The 19884-nt window shown below is 44.1% G+C and overlaps 1 protein-coding gene and 1 long non-coding RNA gene across 2 annotated transcripts; both read left to right on the top strand.

Moving 5' to 3' along the window:
* Positions 1 to 5683: 5683 nt before the first annotated feature.
* Positions 5684 to 6418, top strand: LOC117834298 (uncharacterized). The gene has a single exon (XM_034713905.1). It carries the CDS (start codon positions 5684 to 5686, stop codon positions 6416 to 6418), a length of 735 nt encoding a protein of 244 aa, XP_034569796.1.
* A 1767-nt stretch (positions 6419 to 8185) lies between these two features.
* On the top strand, positions 8186 to 10239 carry LOC117866540 (uncharacterized). The gene is made up of 3 exons (XR_004642927.2): positions 8186 to 8659; positions 8762 to 8817; positions 9715 to 10239. It is a non-coding gene; the product is annotated as an uncharacterized lncRNA (long non-coding RNA).
* Positions 10240 to 19884: the final 9645 nt, after the last annotated feature.

The following is a 19884-nucleotide window of genomic DNA, read 5'->3' as shown; positions in this document are numbered from 1 at the left end:
TATACTCGGGTGGTTAGCTTTGCTGAAGGTATTAGGAACCTCGGACCACCGTAGATATTCTAGAGTAGCTAGCTCTGTGGCATAGACCATCTGGCATTGAGTCAGCTTCTGCTTCCTCTTGGACTCGAACTGCTCAGGACCGCCGTAGATCATGTTGATAGTCCTGTTTGCTGTCTGGAAGTCTTCATCGGCAGGGTGACCCTTGCGGGGCTCCTTGTCCTTGTCATCAATGTGAGGTGGCTTCCCAAAACCTTTTCCTAAGAAATCCCTTTTCAGGCCAAAACATTCTCAAGCCATGTGCTTGTGGTTCTTGTGGTACGAGCATTGCATGTCCAGCATCTTCTAGAATTCTTCTGGACTGATTCATCCATGCCATTGCTCCACCGTGGTGATGACCTCAACCGTTTTCCGCTTCCGCCCGCACTGTTCTCCCTTGCGGGAAGTTTCAAGATGGTCGTGGCGTGCTTCCACATCACGGGGCCTTAAGTGGGACCAGTTCTCCTCTTCCCATCGGACCTTGAACTCGCTGAGTTGCTCCTTCTCAGCTTCTTCTCCATCTGCCCAGTTGTTAGTGATGGCGAACATCTCATTGACATTCCTCGGCGGCTTCTGTGTCCATTTGTTGATCAGCGTGCCATTGGAGAGCCCATTCTGGAAGGCGCTCATCACGTTGTGATCCTTGATGAAAGGGACCAAGTTCTTCTTTTCGAAGAACCGATGGATATAGCCTCGCAGGGTCTCATTTTTGTGCTGCTGGATCTGGCCTAGGAGCCTATTACTCCCTGGTCTCTCCCAGGTGCCGATGTAGTTGCCAGTGAATAGCAGGCAGTGCTGCTCCTAGTTATCGTTGGAGTCGTGTGGTAGTCCTGCCAGCCAGTTGTGCCAGTCTCTAGTGAGCATGATGGGCAAGTAACTAGCCATCACGGCGGTGTTGCCTCCAGCCGCCTTGACAGCAATAGAGTATATATGCAGCCACTAAGCGGGATCTGACTTCCCATTGTACTTGTCGACATCGGAAAGCTTGAAGCCACATGGCCATCTGACTTGGCGTAGCCAAGAGGTGAGGGAAAGGAAGCCATCATATGTCAGGGCCCTTCCCCGACCTCTACGGGGGCAATTGACCGGTCTTTTCCCACAGCTATAGCCGTCATTGGTGGAGTCCGAGTAGTCGGATTCTGCATAGTTGCTCTCCGTCTCCGACTCAAGTGTCTTGTTTGACATCGGCACCGACGCGGAGGTCCGTGCTCACGGTCGTATTACTCCTGATGCCAGATCTCCTCATCCTCTCGGTGAGAGATGCGGTAGTGTATCGTGTGCCTCGCGTTGCGTCCTCAGTTGTTCCAATCGCGAAGGTCTTCGTTGCACTGAATGCCGACACATCGTGATTTGGAAGTTGCAGTTTGCTTTTGCCAGACTGGCAGAGATGGGTCGTTGTGGTTTATGGGAGTTGCCACAGTCAGGAACATTGCTCATACTCGAGCCAATCCCGAGGTGTTGGGAAGGAGAATGGTGAGCTCTTGGTTGGTGGTGACAAGGTTCTCCTTTCACATTGTGTAGACCTTGTGACTATCATAGTCCATGGTGAACTCCTTCTCTAGGTTACGAGGGCGGAGGGTACGTTGCTAGCTCCCACATGGCCTCCTCCTCCTCTCCCCATTGAATCCACCTTGTTCTTGATTGCCGGCAGCGTTAGCAGCAGCATTAAGGATTTGTTGTCGCTTGGCCACTCGGTTGCATTCTTCTAAATGCATTGGGCCTTGGCCTGCTCCATTTCTCCCTCAACAGTTCGCTCGTTGTCGAACACCAGTGGTGCTACGACGGCATAGATGAAACCGGGAGAGGGAGCGCCTTTCGGAGCTGTCAGCGGATTTGACAGAAGTTTCCATCTGAGCCGTGTCTCCTATTGCGGGTTCTAGATTTGTTGTAGATTCTATTTCTGCGCCCTCCTCCAGGATTGGAAAGAGTGAGTCATCGACAAGAAGATGGTTGTTGATGACAACCACGATCCGCGGTTCATCCTCGTCTGACTGATCATTGACAGAGTCGAAGAAGTTCAATCTCAACATTGCCTTCCTCGTGACCTCTAAAAGGTGGCGGCGGCGTTCCTCAGCCCATAAGGGATACAGACAAAAGGAGCGGAACCAACCGGTGCCCGAGTCAACTGGCAGAGGGTTATGCACTTGGCAAGTTGAGTTGCGATCTGATCCATTGCTTGGACTAGACCGTCGGCAGAGAGGGCTATAGAAGTGTTGCGCTTGTTATTGACACACTTTTACCCCCTGTTTATCTTCAATAGTGACATGAATTTAATACCTAAACTATTGATCACACCTAATAAACTGGTCATTTTTACATGTGCAACATATTTTGTAGGATATTCTGTTTTTGTAGGGAATTGGACCTAAAAGCATATTTTTGGATAAAGCACTGAACGAGCATCGAACCAAAGGAAGACGAAGGCCAACGGGCCTAGGAAGGTCTTAGGTCGATCGGCCTAGAGGAGCCAGGCCGATTAGCCTAGGGTCCTCTGGCGCCCCCTGATGCCCATCTTTCGGCAAGCAATCCTCCGAGATGACTTTGGTATCAAAGAGGAATAAAAGGAGATCAAGCGAAGATTTGGAAAGATATTGAAGATCAATCTTATCTCGAAGATACCGACATGCTAGGCCCACATGAGAGTGAAAATAAGACTCCTGAGCATCGAGGGAGACTTGGAGATGAAGCAGGATGCAAGGGGCCAAAATGAAGGCCCAGGCCGATCGACTTGGACCCTCCCAAGCCGATCGACCTGGGGGATTCCTTCATTCCCTCTCCTTCCAATTTTTGCCACGCGCCCTCTAGACTATAAATACCTTAAAAATCCACCGAGCCCCATATCCAAGACGATGTACTTGATGTGAAGCAGTAGAGAAGCAAAAGGAACTTGAGGGACACCTCTCCGGAGAGCTGAGGGCTGTGCAGTCGTCGGGGGTTAGCGTAGGCGAACCTCTGTCGGCGTCACCCTACGAGGAAGATCACGCTGGAGTTCTAGAGCTAGGAGTCATCAAGATCAAGGTAGGATCCCGGTGGTGATCTTGTGATGTACAATCATTCATGGTGAAGTAATAGATGTGTTCATGTTCTTAGCGATTTAGATATCTATTTTGATGGTTTAATGCTTTATTGGGTTTGCTTGCTTTTCAATCTATTAATCAATGATAGATTGCTTAGGATGTTCTTGTGGTCGCAGTGACCGGATTTGCATACCTGATCTACCAATGAGTATAACATGTTCTTTTGATTGTGCCTTTAATCTACCTATGCTGATAGAGGGGCTAGTGACATGATCTTTCTTGTGTAAGATAGGGGGTTTTGAGGGCCGGATTGGAGGTGTAGATTTAAAGATGTTTTTTACTAGGATCATATCTGTGTTGCTTTGCTATACATGCTTAGAATTACAACTTATGCATAGTCTTGATTGCTCTAGATTGGTTACCTCTGCTCTATCTGTTATCTATCTGTACATGCTTAGTAGATTAGATATGAATCACCCTTCAACACTAAGTCCATACTAACAATGCTAGTTAAAATAGATCTTATGCTATAAGTTCCACAAATTCATAAACTTTAGGGGAGTATTTGAGAGAAGAGCTACAACTAATCCATGTGCCTGCGGTTCACAACTTGGTGTGCTAACAGCCATCAACAAGCTTTTCTAGTGCCGTCGTAGGAGAAGTAATAGTCAAGTTCTAAGTTTATATATGCATGACTTTTTATTCATAATCTTTAATTCTTTTCTTTTTAATCTTTTTGTTTTTGTTCGATCTCAATCAAAAGTTCAATCTAGTTCTTGTATATATGTGTTTTCCTTTCACTAATGCTAACGGGAGATGGATGGCTACCTCTCCAACAAACCGAAAATTTTTATGGATGATCTTGAAAAACTTTACAGGCAAAGGATACGATTAGCAAAAGCAAGGAAGCTGGAGATTGAAGCTTCAGCTATCAAGGAAGAATTGCAAGTCTCGGGAACATCATCATTTACTCCAAAGTCAACACCAGCAGCAAGTCCAGCAGGGGCACCAGTTGCGCCCGTTGTACCTGAAGCACCTGCAATGGGAGATCAACCTGAGCCAAAGCGTACTATCGGGGAGCTGTGCATCCCAAACATCATCAACTTAACTGTCCATGAGTTGGGTGGCATTGGGCAACCATTCGCGATCCAAACTTCAACATTGAGGATGGTGCAGAGTTCACCTTTCTTTGGCAAGAAGGATGCTAATCATCATCTACAAGCGTTCACAAAGTTATGCAACACCTTCGACGTGGATGGAGTTAACTAGAATCAACTAAGGGCAGGGCTGTTTCCCTACTCTCTACTTGAAAGAGCGCTTCAATGGTTTTATGATCTACCTACAGCAACAATTTAGAATTGTGATGAGTTGACGGATACCTTTATAAAAGAATATTATTTGCGAGCCAAAACTCAGAATCTAAGGAGCAAGATAGCTACTTTTGTTTAGTATGCTTCTGAAACTATTGCTGAAGCCTATCAACTATGTCCATGCAGTTTCACATCATAAATTCCCGAGGAAGGATTTAGTCCAAAAGTTCGATCAAGGGCTGACACCAGCATCAAGGGTAATCATCGACGCATCAGCTAAAGGATCAATTATCGACCTCACCCCAACTCAAGCCTTCAAGTTATTCAAGAAAGTTGTAGACAATGATGCATGGGCATCATCTGGGCGCCTGGTCCAAGTTCAACCAACTAGAAATTCTCAAGGTGTGTTGCAAGTGGGGAATGATCAACTACTCGAATGGAAGATCGACTCACTGATGAGGAGATTGGAGAAGATGGAGATAAATTAAGCTCACACTATAGACCTGAAGGTAGTAGAAGGAAGATCAACATGTGAGGAGTGTGGCAACTACTGAGGAGATAAAAAAATCTCACACTATAGACCTGAAGGTAGTAGAAGCAAGATCAACATGTGAGGAGTGTGGCGACTACTGCCATGTCACGTAGAACTGTCTAGAGGAAGCAAAGTTGCTAGACTACATGAAGAAGGGAGAGTGGTTTCCACCATCCAACTATAAGTATGGATAGAATAGACCTTAATTCAATGCAAGCTCATCCATCCAGAACACAGTTCCTCTACGCATTCAACTAAAGGAGTTCATGGAGGAGAAAAGCAAGATCAACAAACACACTGTCACTAAGTTTTTAAGGCTATCGACAAGATTTTGGAAAATATTGATTGCAAGATGACAGAGGTTGCAGTTCGAACCACCAAGTAATGAACATGATGAAGATGCTGGAAACTCAAGTTACACAATTAGCTAGGCATTTTACAAGCAATGAAAGAACATTGCCGGGACAACCGAGGAATCCAGAATCAGCTAAAGCTATTGAAACTCGCTCAGGCAAGGAAACAAAAGATCCATAACGTCTAGCTCCTGAAGCAGAGATGACTTCAAAGGAGAAGACATCTACCTCAGCTTCAGAGATTTAAGCAGAAGAGCCAGAGTTTGAGATGGTTGATAAAGATGACACCAAGATTCTACGAGGAAAACCACGCCATCGTCTACGTAAAATTGATGAACAATTTAAAAAATTTGTTGAAGTTGTGCGTAGGTTGAACATCAATATGCCACTGCTCGATGCTCAACAAGCTACATTCGCTACTTCAAAGATATATTGATGAGCAAGCAAGTGATCCCACAGTTCACTACATATCACATCAAGGTGACAGAAGAGTGCATTGCTGCGATCGCTAATCAAGCTCCTGAGAAGAAAAGAGACTCAGGGTATCCAACCATCCCATATTCAATTAGAACATTGATGTTCGAAAGAGCATTATGTGATCTTGGTGCAAGTGTGAGCGTCATGCCTAAAACTGTGTTCGAGAAGCTATGCCTGCCGGAGCCAGAACCAACTGCTATGTGCCTAGGGTTAGCAGACAATTCTATTCGCTATCCTGAAGGCATTGTTGAGGATGTACCTGTGAATATTGGGAATCACTTTGTCCCTATTGACTTTGTGATACTCGAGATGGGGGAAAGAGAGAAATCCCCACTCATTCTGGGAAGGCCGTTCCTAAAGACCGCAAGAGAAAATATAGATGTTGGGAAGGGCGAGATCAAGTTTGATATTAATGGCACTATGAGCACGTTCAAGTTTCACCCACACTTTGAGGTATGCAACATGATTTCTAGCAAGTATATACTGCAACATCGTTGTATCAAGCAGGAGGAGAAGAACAAGAAGGTAGAAGAAAACAAGCCAGTGGAAGTTGCTATCGTCCAGAAGAAGGAGGAACGCCAGCCTGTGAAGACCAAAAAGATAGTCAAGCCTTTGCCTACATTGAAGCCAAAGATGGTGAAGAAGTGGGTGCCGAAGACTGCAGCACCGACACCGAGCACTAGTCCGAAGTGAAGAATTGAAGAGTCTAGCTATAGACTATGAACGAAGTGCTTTGCGGGAGGCAATCTGATCATTGAGTCAAGAATAAGCTACTGGGAGGACAACCCTGAAGACATTTGGATTTTCAAGTAAGTGAGTCACAGATTTTGCTACATCATACCTAAAGAAATTTTAATAAGTTGAACCGTCGGTCAGAATAATTTTTGGAGTTTTATTCGCTTAATCGTTTCCTATTCTTATTTGATTTTATTTGATTTTCCTTGAAAAACTAGAACCAAATATCCCCATCCTATTAGAGTTTCTATCTTAACCTGATGTTTAGCCTGACTTGTTTTCATGATAAACACACGAGTAGAAACTACGTTGTTCTTACGTTGTAAATTTTCAATGCATGCTAGGACTCGAGTGGCCATAGGATTTTGGTTTGCTTAAACTTGAAAAAACTCATCGGTTTTCTAGAATTAGTATTTTTCCAAGCCACTTTTATTAATTTCATTCAAAATTCCTCTCACTTTTAGCAAATTATTAGAACCTAAACCTATTACCCCGCGGTTGAAATCGAAATTGCTTCATCTCAATTTATGAGAATGAACGATACTGATGCAACCAAAATTAATGTAGTCGGAAATTCCTTCGACTTACAAATGCTTTTGATGCTTCAAAACTCCTCTAAAATACATTTGAACTCATTGCTAACTCTGAGTTAAATTTTAATTTTCAAAATTAGAGGAGGATTCAGCATCTAAACATGATTGGGAAGGGTTTATGAGTTTCACTAACGCTAATGACTTGATTTGAGACTGTGGGAATCATCAAGAGGCACTCCCACCTACCACACATGCATAAGGAAATAAAGAGTGGCCTGCCATGCTTGTTTGTTGTAGCTCAAAGGACAAGGCATTAAGTGAAATTAAGAAAATAATAAGGCTTGACACATAGCTGAATGATTTTCAATAAAGTGACAATACAAAGGAGTAAAAGAGATTGATTTGGAAGTGTCCTTCACGTGAAGATTTGAATTTTTGTTACAATAATGAGCACGTGGCTATGTGAAGAAAGATGAGGAGGAAAGGAGCCAGAAAGACACCAGGCCAGTCATCCTGATGCGCATCAGGCCGATCGGCCTGAGGTCTTTTTAAGTCCTCCCGTGCCCTCCTTTAGTAGGTAAGCCACTCTCATATTTGTTCATCATATTTTTCACCAAGAACACCTCTGGATAGTCACTAAAAATTCTGAAACTCCACTAATACACAAAAATTCCAGCAAGCAAAAATTTCAGCAAGCACCTCTTGCTAGTTCTTGCTCTTGTGCAATTCCTCATCAGCAAGAAACCTCGACGAAGTGTTTTCTTTGAAGTGTGCAGAGATGAAGAGCATTGGAAGGCTTTTCAGGAAGTCGAGGAAGTCATGATCATCGGCCGAAGCTTCGTCTACATCGAGCGCTTCGCGACGGTACTCAGTCTCCGAGTCGCAGAGAGGCGACGACGTTGACATGGAGGCGCCACTCAACAACCGCATGTTGCTCGATGGGATGAACACTAGAAGTCTTCCATGAGATTCGGTGAACCACATGGAATTCCCGAAGCCGGTCCACAACCTCCAAGGAGAATAACTCGCTCTCATAATGACTACACTGAGAAGAAGTCGATATACAACTTCACAATAAAAGAAGTCGATATACGGCTTCACAAAAAGAAGAGGAGGAGAGGCTATAAAAAAGAGCGGGTTAATGTAGCTTTTGACCCGCTCCTGAAGAAGCAATTGCAGGCCGGACAACGGGACGTCGGGGCAAGCCGGCCCTGGAAATGAAAGCCCCTCCAAACGCTCCGAGTACAAAAATATGAGCTGTCTACTTTCTCATCCTTATCCGTTCCACCGCAAACGCCGCGCCAGAGCCAGCGCCAGGCCCTGGCTGGTGTCGTGCCCGGCCGCAACGTAAGCAAGTGCAACCAGCGCGCGAGGCCGTCGTTGGCCGCGCCCGGCCACAACAGCAAGTGCAGCCATCGCTAGGCCGCGGCACCGCGGCCACTGCATGCCAGGCCATGGCCGACAGCCAGGTTAGTCCAATCCACGTTCAACGGCAGGGCACAACCAGGCAACGGTTGGCAGCGTCAGGCCGCAGGCAGCTCGCTCACGGCCATGGCCACAGCTAGTTCATCGTCCACGCCAGGCCCTGGCTGGCAGCCAAGCTCGTCCACGGCCCCAGGCCCTGGCTGGCAGCCAAGCTCGTCCACGGCCAGCGAGCGCGTAGTAGGTACGTACAGTTCTTCTTCTTTATAACTGAGGAAACACGAGATTATATTAGTCCGGACAAATCTGTGTGTCGTAAATATGTTGTACAAATTTGATTATGCAGATGATGATGGATTGACCTATATTTTTTCTGCATGATTACACACCTCTGTTGGAAAGGTAATAAAAAACAAGAATTAATCATTGCTTCTATTATTTCAATAGACTTGTGCAATCTTGCAGAAAAAGATGTTAATATGATGCATGAACTATTTTTTATGCAAAATATTTCTGTAAGAATTTGATATGTGCAGATGATGATGATGAATTAGCCCCTTTTCTTATTGCATGATTGCAGAGCTTAGTGGTAAAGTTAGTAAAACACTGAAATAATCATTACATCTACTCTTCCCATTGAGTTCTGCAACCTTGCAGTAAAAAGTCTTACATATCTGATGCGTAAACTTCTTTGTTTTGTTACAAGATAATTTTTGTATGAATTTGCTATATGAAAGTGACGATGGATTGGCCCCCATTTTGCTACAAGGTTACATAACTCGATGGGAAAGGTAGTGAACAATTGGACTAATCACTAGTATATTGCCCGTGCTAATGCTACGGGATTCAGTTTACCCGCTTATATTTGTTACATACTATTTACAATCTCCAACATATCCCAAGCTCCTTGTAGTTAGTTTAGAAAGAGATTCATATTTATCTTTCATAAATCCCATTATGGCTGTTTTTGTGTAGATGTTCTTCTGAATACCACAAAATGTCTAGCTACTAAAAGCTCATCAGATGGCCAGAATATAAAGCAAATATTGGGCACATCATATCTTATAGCAGTCATGATTTTTCTAAATAAAATGGTCAAAGCATATGCACTCCATTAGTTGAGAACTTAAATTACATACTTATTCAAAATCTGAATCTTTCTTTCTTATTCTAAGCTCTGAAATAATGAGAGCAAAAATCCTTCAAAAAGCAGGACGGATATCACTTGAGCTTTCTTCCACAAATATGCAAATCGGGATAAAAATGCTAACTGAGCAGCTTGACTATGCTTGACTGCAGTGATTCCCCCTTCATAATTGCTGAGTTGTCAGCCTTTTTTCTCTAAAAGGTTTGCAAACCCCTTCAGCAAGAAGTTTGCAATATTTTCTAGGGTTTCTTCACCGACATTGACCCAGAGCCGCCGCCTATTGGAGACTATAAATACCCCCTGATGGACTTCAAGGAAGCGTAGTTGGAGAGAAGAGGAAATCACCACGCAAACACCATCCACCGCCGCCACAAGAAGGAAAAACGGAGAGCAGATTGGATCTACAGGATGCCACGTGAAGCAGAGCACCAGAAGAGGGGAAAACCTCCAAGCTGATCGGCTTGGAGGTGCCTAGGACGATCGTCCTAGGGTTTTTCTACCCTCGTTCGTTGCCATCTTCAGTCGAGTTGATTTATAGGGTGTCCTTTACCCCCTTTTGCATCAACATGTATAAGATCATGGGGTAATATCTCTGTTTGTCCTCGGGGTTGTATGGAGATCTTGATTTTTAATTGCCGAACCTTTGGTTAAGATCTATTTTGTTATCATTCATATCATTCGGACCTGTCGGAGCATTCTTTGGATAAAGAAAACAAGGAAAGGTACACGCAATTTACTATGCTAGCGAGACTTTAAATGATGCTCAAATAAATTATGCAACTACAAAGAAGGAATTGCTTGTTGTAGTATTTACTTTTGAAAAATTTAGAATATATATGGTGAATTCTAAAGTGATTGTGTACACCGACCATGCTGCAATTAAATATATTTTGACCAAGAAAGATGCTAAACCATGACTAATTCGCTAGATATTGCTATTACAAGAGTTTGGCGTGGAAATTAGAGATAAAAAGGAATCAGAAAATATGGTAGCTAACCACTTGTCAAGGATATATTAACAAGATGATGGAAAAGAGCATATTGAGGATCGAATGAGAGACAACCATCTATACAAAATACTTGACAAAGGTGATTGGATGAATGACATTATCAGAGCAATAAAAAGAGCACCTTTGCATCACTTGGATAGGAATGGAAGAAGAAAAGTGATTGTTGAAAGTAAGAAATACTATTGGTCTGCACCCTTTCTATATAGATATGGAGCAAACAGAGTATTGAGAAGATGCATTCCTAGGGAAGAAAGAGAAGCGGTGATTAGAAAATGCCATTCATCAGAATATTAAGGACATTATGGGCACTTCCAAACTCAAGCAAAATTGTGGGCAAGCGAATTTTATTGCCCAGAGATGCATGAAGATGCAAAGAGGTTCGTTACTACTTGCCCAGAGTGCCAAAGAATAGGAAATCTTTCATCCAGAAACTCTATGCCTTCGAACTATAATTTGCAAGTGGATCTATTCGACATTTGGGGTATAGACTTTATGGGACCATTTTTAAATTCACATGGTTATGAGCACATCCTGGTTGATTATGTGCTAATTGGGTGGAAGCCATTCCATGTTGGAAAGTGTCAATAGAAGAATCAATTCACATGATCAAGACGGTGATATTTCCTAGGTATGAGGTGCCCAGAATACTGATAAGCGACGGAGTATCGCATTTCACAGGAAAGGATTTAGGCAAATGTTTGAAGAAATTGTGGAATAAGCATAGGGTGTCTATAGCATATCATCCTCAAACAAATGGCCAAGCAAAAACTTCGAATAAGCAGCTCAAGGATATATTGAAGAAGACGGTAGTCAAAGAAGGGAAGGATTGGTCAAAGAAGCTAGACGGAGCATTATGGGCATACATGACGGCTCATAAAACACCTATAGGTATGACCCCATATCAATTCGTCTATGGAAAAGCAAGTCATCTTCCCGTTGAACTTGAACATAAAGCTTATTGGGCTATAAAAGAGAATAATCTTGATGTTGATGCTGCAAGAATAAAAAGAAGGATTCAAATATATGAATTGGAAGAGATGAGGCTTTAGGCTTACCACAGTGCAAGAATTTACAAAGAGAGAATCAAGAGGTGGTTTTATAAAAGGTTTCACAGGAAGGAATTCAAAGAAGGGGATAAAGTGCTATTGTTCAACTCCAAATTCAAACTCTTCGGTAAAGCAAAATTAATGAGCAAGTGGGATGGACCATATGTATTTCATTTTGTGTCACCTACCGGAGCAGTAACAATTATGGACATCAAGGGAGATCAGTATATTGTGAATGGACAGCGGCTAAAGATATTCTTGGAAGCTGATGTTGTGCCTATCAATTATGTTGACGTCTATACCATGGAGGAAGAATGACCACGTCAAGCCTAATGACACTAAAACAAGTACCTTATACATACTCTATCTTAATTCTATTATTTTCTTTTGAATTTTGTGTGCAACTCAAAAAATTAGATGCATTTTTAGATGTACGTGCTGCCACAAAAAAGCGGAGGTCAGAGGGGCCAAAACCCCCTCTTTGCTGATCAGCCCAGCGAACACCAAGCCGATTGGCCTCAACTCCGTTTCAATTCCCCCTTTCCCATCTTTGGTAATGACTGATTATGGAAGTGAATTTTTGCAGGAAGGGGCAAGGAAATATTTGAAAATGAATGGATCCTTGGCTAAGACTTCAAGAGTATATAATGGAGCAAATTGGAGGAGTAATTTCACATCTACACAAGCAATTAAGAACCACCAAAACCTAAAAAATATGAAATAGACGTGACCAGGAGCTCGGAGGAGGAGAGACAGGAGTTAGGGGCCAAGGGGGAGGCCAGGCCGATCGGCCCAGCCCCCTTTGGTGGCCACTGACGCTCCTCTTATGGTGGAAGTCAAGAGGTTTGACTTTGGTTCCAAAATTCCAAAGAGAACCTCTCGCAACGCTCACATCAGTGTTGGAGGCAAGGAGCCTTCTGGAAAGCTCGTGGATCGCAAGTTGATCATCCTCTCAAGTGAAGATGAAGTGCCCAAGAAGAAGAAGAAGGTTGTCATCACTCCCACAAGGCAATCAGCAAATTTGCTCAGGACGAAGTGCAAGAGCTACATGGAGAGACGTCGGAGTACACGCCGGATGACTATGGAGGTGATAGCAAATGGGAGGATGATAGGAGCCCTGGACCACGGGGTGCTGCAGGGCATGGTAATGAAAAGGATGACAACATGTACTGGGATTGGGCTGATGAAAAGAAAGAGAGCAAGGAGCAAGATGGCTGCCGTCAAGACAAGACCAAAGAAAAGGATCTAGAAGACGACAGGCCAGAACCGGAGGAGCATGATCATACATGTTGCACCGCTTGTAGGAAGAATATCCACTACCTCTTTGATGCCATCGATGACATCATGTAAGCCTTGCAAGATCTGGATCAGAAGGTTGAAGATAATCATCGCCGTCAGGAGGACAACTTCAAGTTCTTTCAGAGGAAAATGAGGAAGCTCTTCGAGATGTGTGGCAACATGAGGAAAAACAAGGCGCATGGAGAAGGAAGCAGCAACCACCCTGTGTGCAAGCAATGTGGGCAGCATCACTAGTGCATTTATGAGTGTCTTTCCTTTGTACTTTATATGGTTACGATGAGGACGTCGTAGATTTTAAGCATGAGGGGGAGATCATGCTTGTAGTAAGTTTTTGGATCTAGTTTGATCGAGTCGAGTCGTGTGAGAGTCTAAATTAGTGTTTTTTATTTCAATCAAAAGTAGATAAAGTAGTAGTTTTCTTTAAGCTTCTGGGAAGACTTAGGCCTAGATTGCTACTTTAGCATCTTTGTGAGAAGAAGCATGAATAAAATTCGGGGATCGTGCGAGTGTTTTTAGTGTCTACCTTTGCTTGCTTGTCTTTTACTTTGTCTTTGCAACAATTGGATCATGAGCCTTGTCTTGAATTTCAAATCTTTGTTGTGGAGTTTAGTAATTTATTTATTTATGCAATACCCATGCTTCATGATGATCTAGTACTTTGGTTTTGATTGTAATCTATGAGTAAGGCTTGATTTGGAGGTGATTTGAAAATTTTTATTGCTTATCTAAAACCTCTACAGAAATAAGATTGATCAGGTTTTCTACCAGGTTGAGAGTTTTGCCTATCCTATCCGGTGCCTATAGAAAATTTAATTTCACCACCACAAGCGGAGTTGATGCTTTGAATTGAGTTAGGATCACTCTCTCTTTGTTTGTTTTAATTCTCAGCATTGATCATATCCTTTTTACTATCTTTGAATGCTAGCCTCATCAATATTCAGTAATGAAAGTTCTTCATTAGAACAATCATAAGCTCTGCTGGATTCCTAAACCCAAACCATAAATTTCTCAATTTTATTACCTATTCCTTGGATACAACCCAATTTATGAAGATCTATTTCATTTCTGGTTGAGCTTTTTGAAATATTTGGAAAGATATAAGATAAGGAAGTTACACCAGAAAGATAAAGTAGAAAGATAAGGCTGAGGGGAGGAAAAGAGGGGCTAGGCCGATCGGCTTGGTCCCCTCCAGGTCAATCGGCCTAGGGTCTCATTGCCACAGTTCACGTGCAGAAAAATCTTGGAAGGCCTCTGGAAGGATCTAAAGCTAATTTTTATGAGGAGGTGTTCACAGGAGGTTCGGAGAAGAGATGAAAAATAAAATAAAGAAAGAAAGAAGGAAAGAAAGTGAAAAAGTATTGAGAAAAAGAAAAATAAAGAATAGGGAAAGAAAGAAAGAAATAAAAAAGGAGTTTTTACTATCACGAAGATCAAGAAAAGTTCAAAGAAAGATGACCTTGTGTAAGAAACAGATTTTCATTCCAACCATGTGCAATCCGACGACGAGGACATCGCTTGTGCCTCAGAGTCACTATTTTATTTGCCATTGCATATGTCCACCATTCTATATCTTCTCATCCTTGAAAACCTCACATTATGTGAATATTTTTATGATCATTGGCTCAGAAGGTAGGCAACTGTTAGAGAGTTTTCTTAATTTGATAATATAAGTGTTAACTCTAGCTAGTCATACCCAAGCTCCACCATATAATTGAGTGATTTTTGAGAGATGAGAGCTTGCAATTAAGTAGGATAGCTAGCCACTATTCACTTGAGTGACATGTAAGAAAAACCCTCCAAAGAGAGCCAGAAAGTAAGTATGGTTGTTTCTTAAAGTTACTTGGTTCTAATAAGAGTTGTGGGGAATCTTTGCTTAGATAAATCTTTGAACACCCATACTTTGATTATTTTTATTGCTCCTCTGATCTTTTGTTTGAAAGACTAGGTGCTTGACATGTTTGCTTAGGTTTGGTTCAAGATCTTTATTCAACCCTGTTGGAAAAGTTTATAGTTGCCAGACTTGCTCGAGGATGAGCAAGAGCTAAGCGTTGGAGGATTGTTGACGCTCTTTATTGACACACCTTTAGTGCCATTTAACTATTCATACTTATTCTTATACTAACCTGTCACTTGGAATGTGAAATAACCCCATTATTGCATATGTGTTGTATTTTGGAGTGTATTGCATTATGAAAGGAAATACGACATAATCAAGAGGGTTTTCATGAAGAGCTTAATGGATATTTGGACATGGGTCGTTGAGGGGGGCTAGCACGAGGAAGGAGAGGACCAGAAGGGCTAGAAAGGGACTAGGCCGATTGCCTTGGGACCCATTGGGCTGATCAGCCTAGGACCCATTGGGCCGATCGGCCTAGCCCATTCTTGGGCCTGGTCAACCTCCCGTTTCTTCAGCGAGAAGTTTACACTATTGTCTAGGGTTTCTTCACCGATTTTGACCTAGAGCCACCGCCTATTGGAGACTAATAATACCCCCTCATGGACTTCAAGGAAGGGGAGTTGGCAAGAAGAGGAAATCACCACACAAACACCATGCACCACCGCCACAAGAAGGAAAAACAGAGAGGAGATTGGATCTACAAGATTCCACGCGAAGCGGAGCGCCAGAGGAGGGGAAAACCTCCCAAGCCATTTAGCTTGGAGGTGCCTAGGCCGAACGGCCTAGGCCTTTCCTATCCCCATTCATCGCCATCTTCAGTCCTGTTGATCTACATGCCGTCATTTACCCCTTTTGCGGCAACATGTCTAAGATCATGGGGTAATACCTCTATTTGTCCTAAGAGTTGTATGGAGATCTTGATTTGTAATCGCCGAACCTTTGGTTAAGATCTGTTTTGCTATGATTCATATCTTGATGATGCTCTTCCATATAAAGGCTGGCCAGCGCTACTTTGGGTTGCCTTTATTGCCTACCTAGAACGATCATCATGCTGTGTTCTAATGTTCTAATAGTGATGGTATTGCGGGAGGGAAAGTGTTGGGTATGGTTCACATCCACTCATGATAACACTTAGACAATACTTTCATGCATGGTGGTTGCATCTACAAGTGATTCTAGATCCCTAGGACAAGCGTTTAATCTATCTTGTTCACACCCTCTATTCTTTATTTGCTAGATATCGGCTACTTAGCTCTTTTATTAGCATAATCATATCCTATACAAAGAGCTTTTGGTTACATTCATTAGTGGTTAGTTAAGCATGCAAATTCCTTATTTCATGGATTGATAAACCTTAGGGGAATCTCTAAGGAAAAAGCTACAACTGATCCATGCACTTGCGGTTCACAATTTAGCATGCTAATTGCTGTCAACATCCTTGCTGCCAGATCCCGCGCCCGCCGAACCTGAGAGGCAAGCAGCGACAGAGAGCGGGGCGCTGCCATCCACCGAATCTGCGGCTGCCATCCCCGACGCGGAATCCCACACCCCCCCTGGCTACTCCTCGACGGGCTACCGCCATGCCTCACCCCACCACCACTCCTCACCACATGCACGAGGTGTGGGGTGAGCGGAGGGGGGAGGAGAATGAGGGGAGGGAGAGAAGGGGAGAGGCGAGTGGACGGGGAGGATGGAGGAGACGAAGGGGAGGAGGAGAGGGACAGACACGGCCGGGGTGAGGAGAAGGGTTGGAATCAAGAGAGGGCAGGTGGGCGTGACTGCGGCGTGGGAAGGGATGAGGGAGGGGTGGACTAACCAAAGAACATGAGCCATTGGATCTGAGTGATCAGTGAGAATAGGATTTGAGGAGAGATCTGTACAGTCTATTTTGATAGAGTTGGATTAATGGGTGCATAAAAACGGGTAGGTGGAGGAAAGGTCATCTCAGGTGGGGGAGTTTGCTGAGTGGGTCTAGCAAAGAACTAACTGGTCAATTAGTAGGGTAGATTGTATCTACTCTTCTCGTCCAGCTATGTAACCTTGCGGGTGAAGCCATTAATCTGATGCACTCATCTAATCTCTCAGGATTATTGTTCTGCATATAATGATGATGGCCCCTATTTTTGCAGCATGTATGGTTGTGTCGGGGGAATAGTCCGGCAATCCACCATGGGGTAGACCAAGGTGGTAGATTGTGTAGAGGGGATCGTGGTACCTAGAGCTAGATGGATGAACACAAGGACACAGGAAACTTTACCAGGTTTGGGCCACCAAATTGATGTAATACCATGTGTCCTATGCTCGGGGTTGTATTCTCAGCACATAGCATATCGAATATGACTTAGGTTTTTGAGGGGGGTCCGTTCCGCCCTTATATAGTCCGGGGGGGTGGGGCAAGGTTACAGATCCCATTCAATCTAATTCTAGTTGGTTATAAGGAAATCTACTACCTTTTGGTACAAGTTATCTCTTCACATATTTAAACATTTCTATGTTTAACTATAGCTCTTGATGCCGATCATTCATCTTGATCTGTACGCTTATCCTGAGTGCCCCTCATACGGGCCATGGTACCCCCCTTGAGGGCAACCAGGCCCATCCAAATGGTACCCGGGGGGTCATATCCTCCACAGGTTGCATAGCTCAATGTGAAGGGTAGTAAAGCACTAAAATAATCATTGCATATACTCTTCCCATTCTTTTGAATTATGTCTTCATTTTTTATTCTCAGGGTTAATGTAATGCAGATGATGATGAATTGGCTCTATATTTGTTGTATAGTGACATATATCTCAATCGGAAAGGTAGTAAAGCAATGGATTAATCATTGCATCTACTCTTCAGGGAACTCACGAGACAAAATACAAGTTGAGCGTTCTCTGCTCATCTCTGCAAACATCCTCTATTTCTGATGACTTGTTTTGCAGGTTCCCACCATCAGGTGGTTATGGTGTCCACTGCAGTCTCGCCGGTGTTGGCTTTCTTGTCTGATTTGCAGCATGTGTCATCACAGTTCCAAAACTTGGGGGCTAGCAGTCTTGCCAGCAATGATGGAGAGTAGGACTCTGCATCGGGCACTAGGAGAAGGGTGCAGCCTCCCTCCTAATGGCCGTTTACCTCCACCCTGTGGCTCAGTACACTATCAGACAGCTCAGGTCATGAGGGAGATCCGTTGGAGGGCCACCGTTGCCGAAAGCAACAACACCACCGCTGATCAATGGTATCCACGGAGGCACCCACCAGAAACGTGTCTCAGAGTGGGTGTGTCATACCCCCATCATAATACACAAAATCTAAACAAGAGGGTTCTTGTTTTCATCTAACACAAGACCCCTCCTGGTTGGGAAACTAGACGAGGCTGATGCAGGTCTAGAAGGGGAAGAATGAAGAAAGTAACAAAACTGGCTGGTGGAGGACCTCCGATTCCAGTCGATGGGTGGCACTCCAACGCCATTAGGGTTTGGGATTGGGGATTATGGGTTCAGGGTTTGGGGTACCTATGCCATTGGTTCTACAGGGAACCTCGCAGGCACTGCAGACCCGGCAGTGAGGCGGGTGGCAGGCAGTGAGGCAAGGTGGCCATGGTGCCGGCAATAGGGGTGGTGGGGGACAACTGGTGGGCAATGCTGGGGCAGGGGCACCACGACGATATCCTTGGCAGAGCCGGGTTAGTGCATTAGTGCAGTGGTCGGCAACGGTGGAACCGGCAGCGCTTCCACCGCGAAAGACGGAGTAGGAGAGTGGGGCACGGGCTCTCATTGGAGAAGAATATGATGACGAGGTTGGAAGCTCACCAGTAAGAAGGTGAGAACTAGGGCGGTGGCAGCGTCCTTAGATCCGGACAGAGGTGAGCAGGGTGAGGGGGAAGTGAAGGAGAGGGGGAAGAGGATGGGAGGGAGGAAGGCGGTGCTCATCGGCTTCGGAGGTGACACTGGTGAGGTGGGGACGTGTAGCAGGGGAAAATCAATGGTAGAAGACTGCCCGTTCAATTGGAGGACGTGTCGCGCAAAGGGGTGTCTTTTATTTTTTTTCGTGTGCGGTGTTGTGGGTGAGTGGATAAGGGGTCATAGCCTGGAGTGCTCTCCACTGTATCGGGAGACCCCTCTCCCGCTAGCTATGTCCAGCATAATATCTCATATTAGTAGTCGTTGGTCATGTGGCTCGAGATAAGGTTGGGGTACAGTGAGCTTAGACCAACTTCTGCGATGGCCCTCAAATAAAAACCACCAAAGATCAAACAGAGGCTCTCTATTTTCTAAGGGTCACAAAAATAACTCCAACTTCAGAAATAGCCCTCATGGATAGATGTCTCCCTAAAGACCCCCAAGAATGGAGGGTGGAGGGGCGGGGGGGGGGGGGGGATTTTTGAGACCACCCTAGAATGGGAAGCCTAGTAGAGGGTCTACTAGAATGCAGTTTTTAGCACGACCCTCGAAACTTGGAGTATGTGGTTGTTGTCACACCCGGTTTTAAAACAAAATCAAGTGCTACCTATATGTATGCCAAGATCTAGTTTCATACATATAGTGACATTAGTAGTGAATAACAATAATAGTATGACGTAAAGAAAAGCAAACAAAGACTTACGAGACTATCAGAGATACACAGCTTTTGACGTAAAGAAAAGTAAACAAAGACTTACGAGACTATCAGAGATACACAGCTTAACCCTGGGCAAACGACTGGGGGCTGCGTACGCCTAGAACTCAGCATCATCTTCACAACAACTTCACACACCTTCATCGTTTGAGCAGCAGTAAGCAAGGCTGAGTACACTTATGATTGGTACTCAGCAAGGCCACAAGAAATAAACAGGATAATGATTTAAGTCCATCTTCAAGTTTAATTAATCATATGAGGGTCCAGGCCGCTCTTGACCATGAGCACAACTGATCGATCAGTCTTACACTCTGCAGAGGTTGCACATCTTTACCCACAAGTCATGTAAAAGTTCAAAAGAACTTTGGACCCAACCATGCAGTGCTGATCAGGCACAATACCACACTTCCGAGGTGTGATTGCATAGGGATGCTACGAAGCCTTTACAAAGATTCCTTAGTAAGTGGTAAC

Source organism: Setaria viridis, chromosome 8, assembly GCF_005286985.2.
Source record: "Setaria viridis chromosome 8, Setaria_viridis_v4.0, whole genome shotgun sequence".
NCBI classification, from domain to species: domain Eukaryota; kingdom Viridiplantae; phylum Streptophyta; class Magnoliopsida; order Poales; family Poaceae; genus Setaria; species Setaria viridis.
This window is presented reverse-complemented; position numbering and strand designations above follow the sequence as displayed.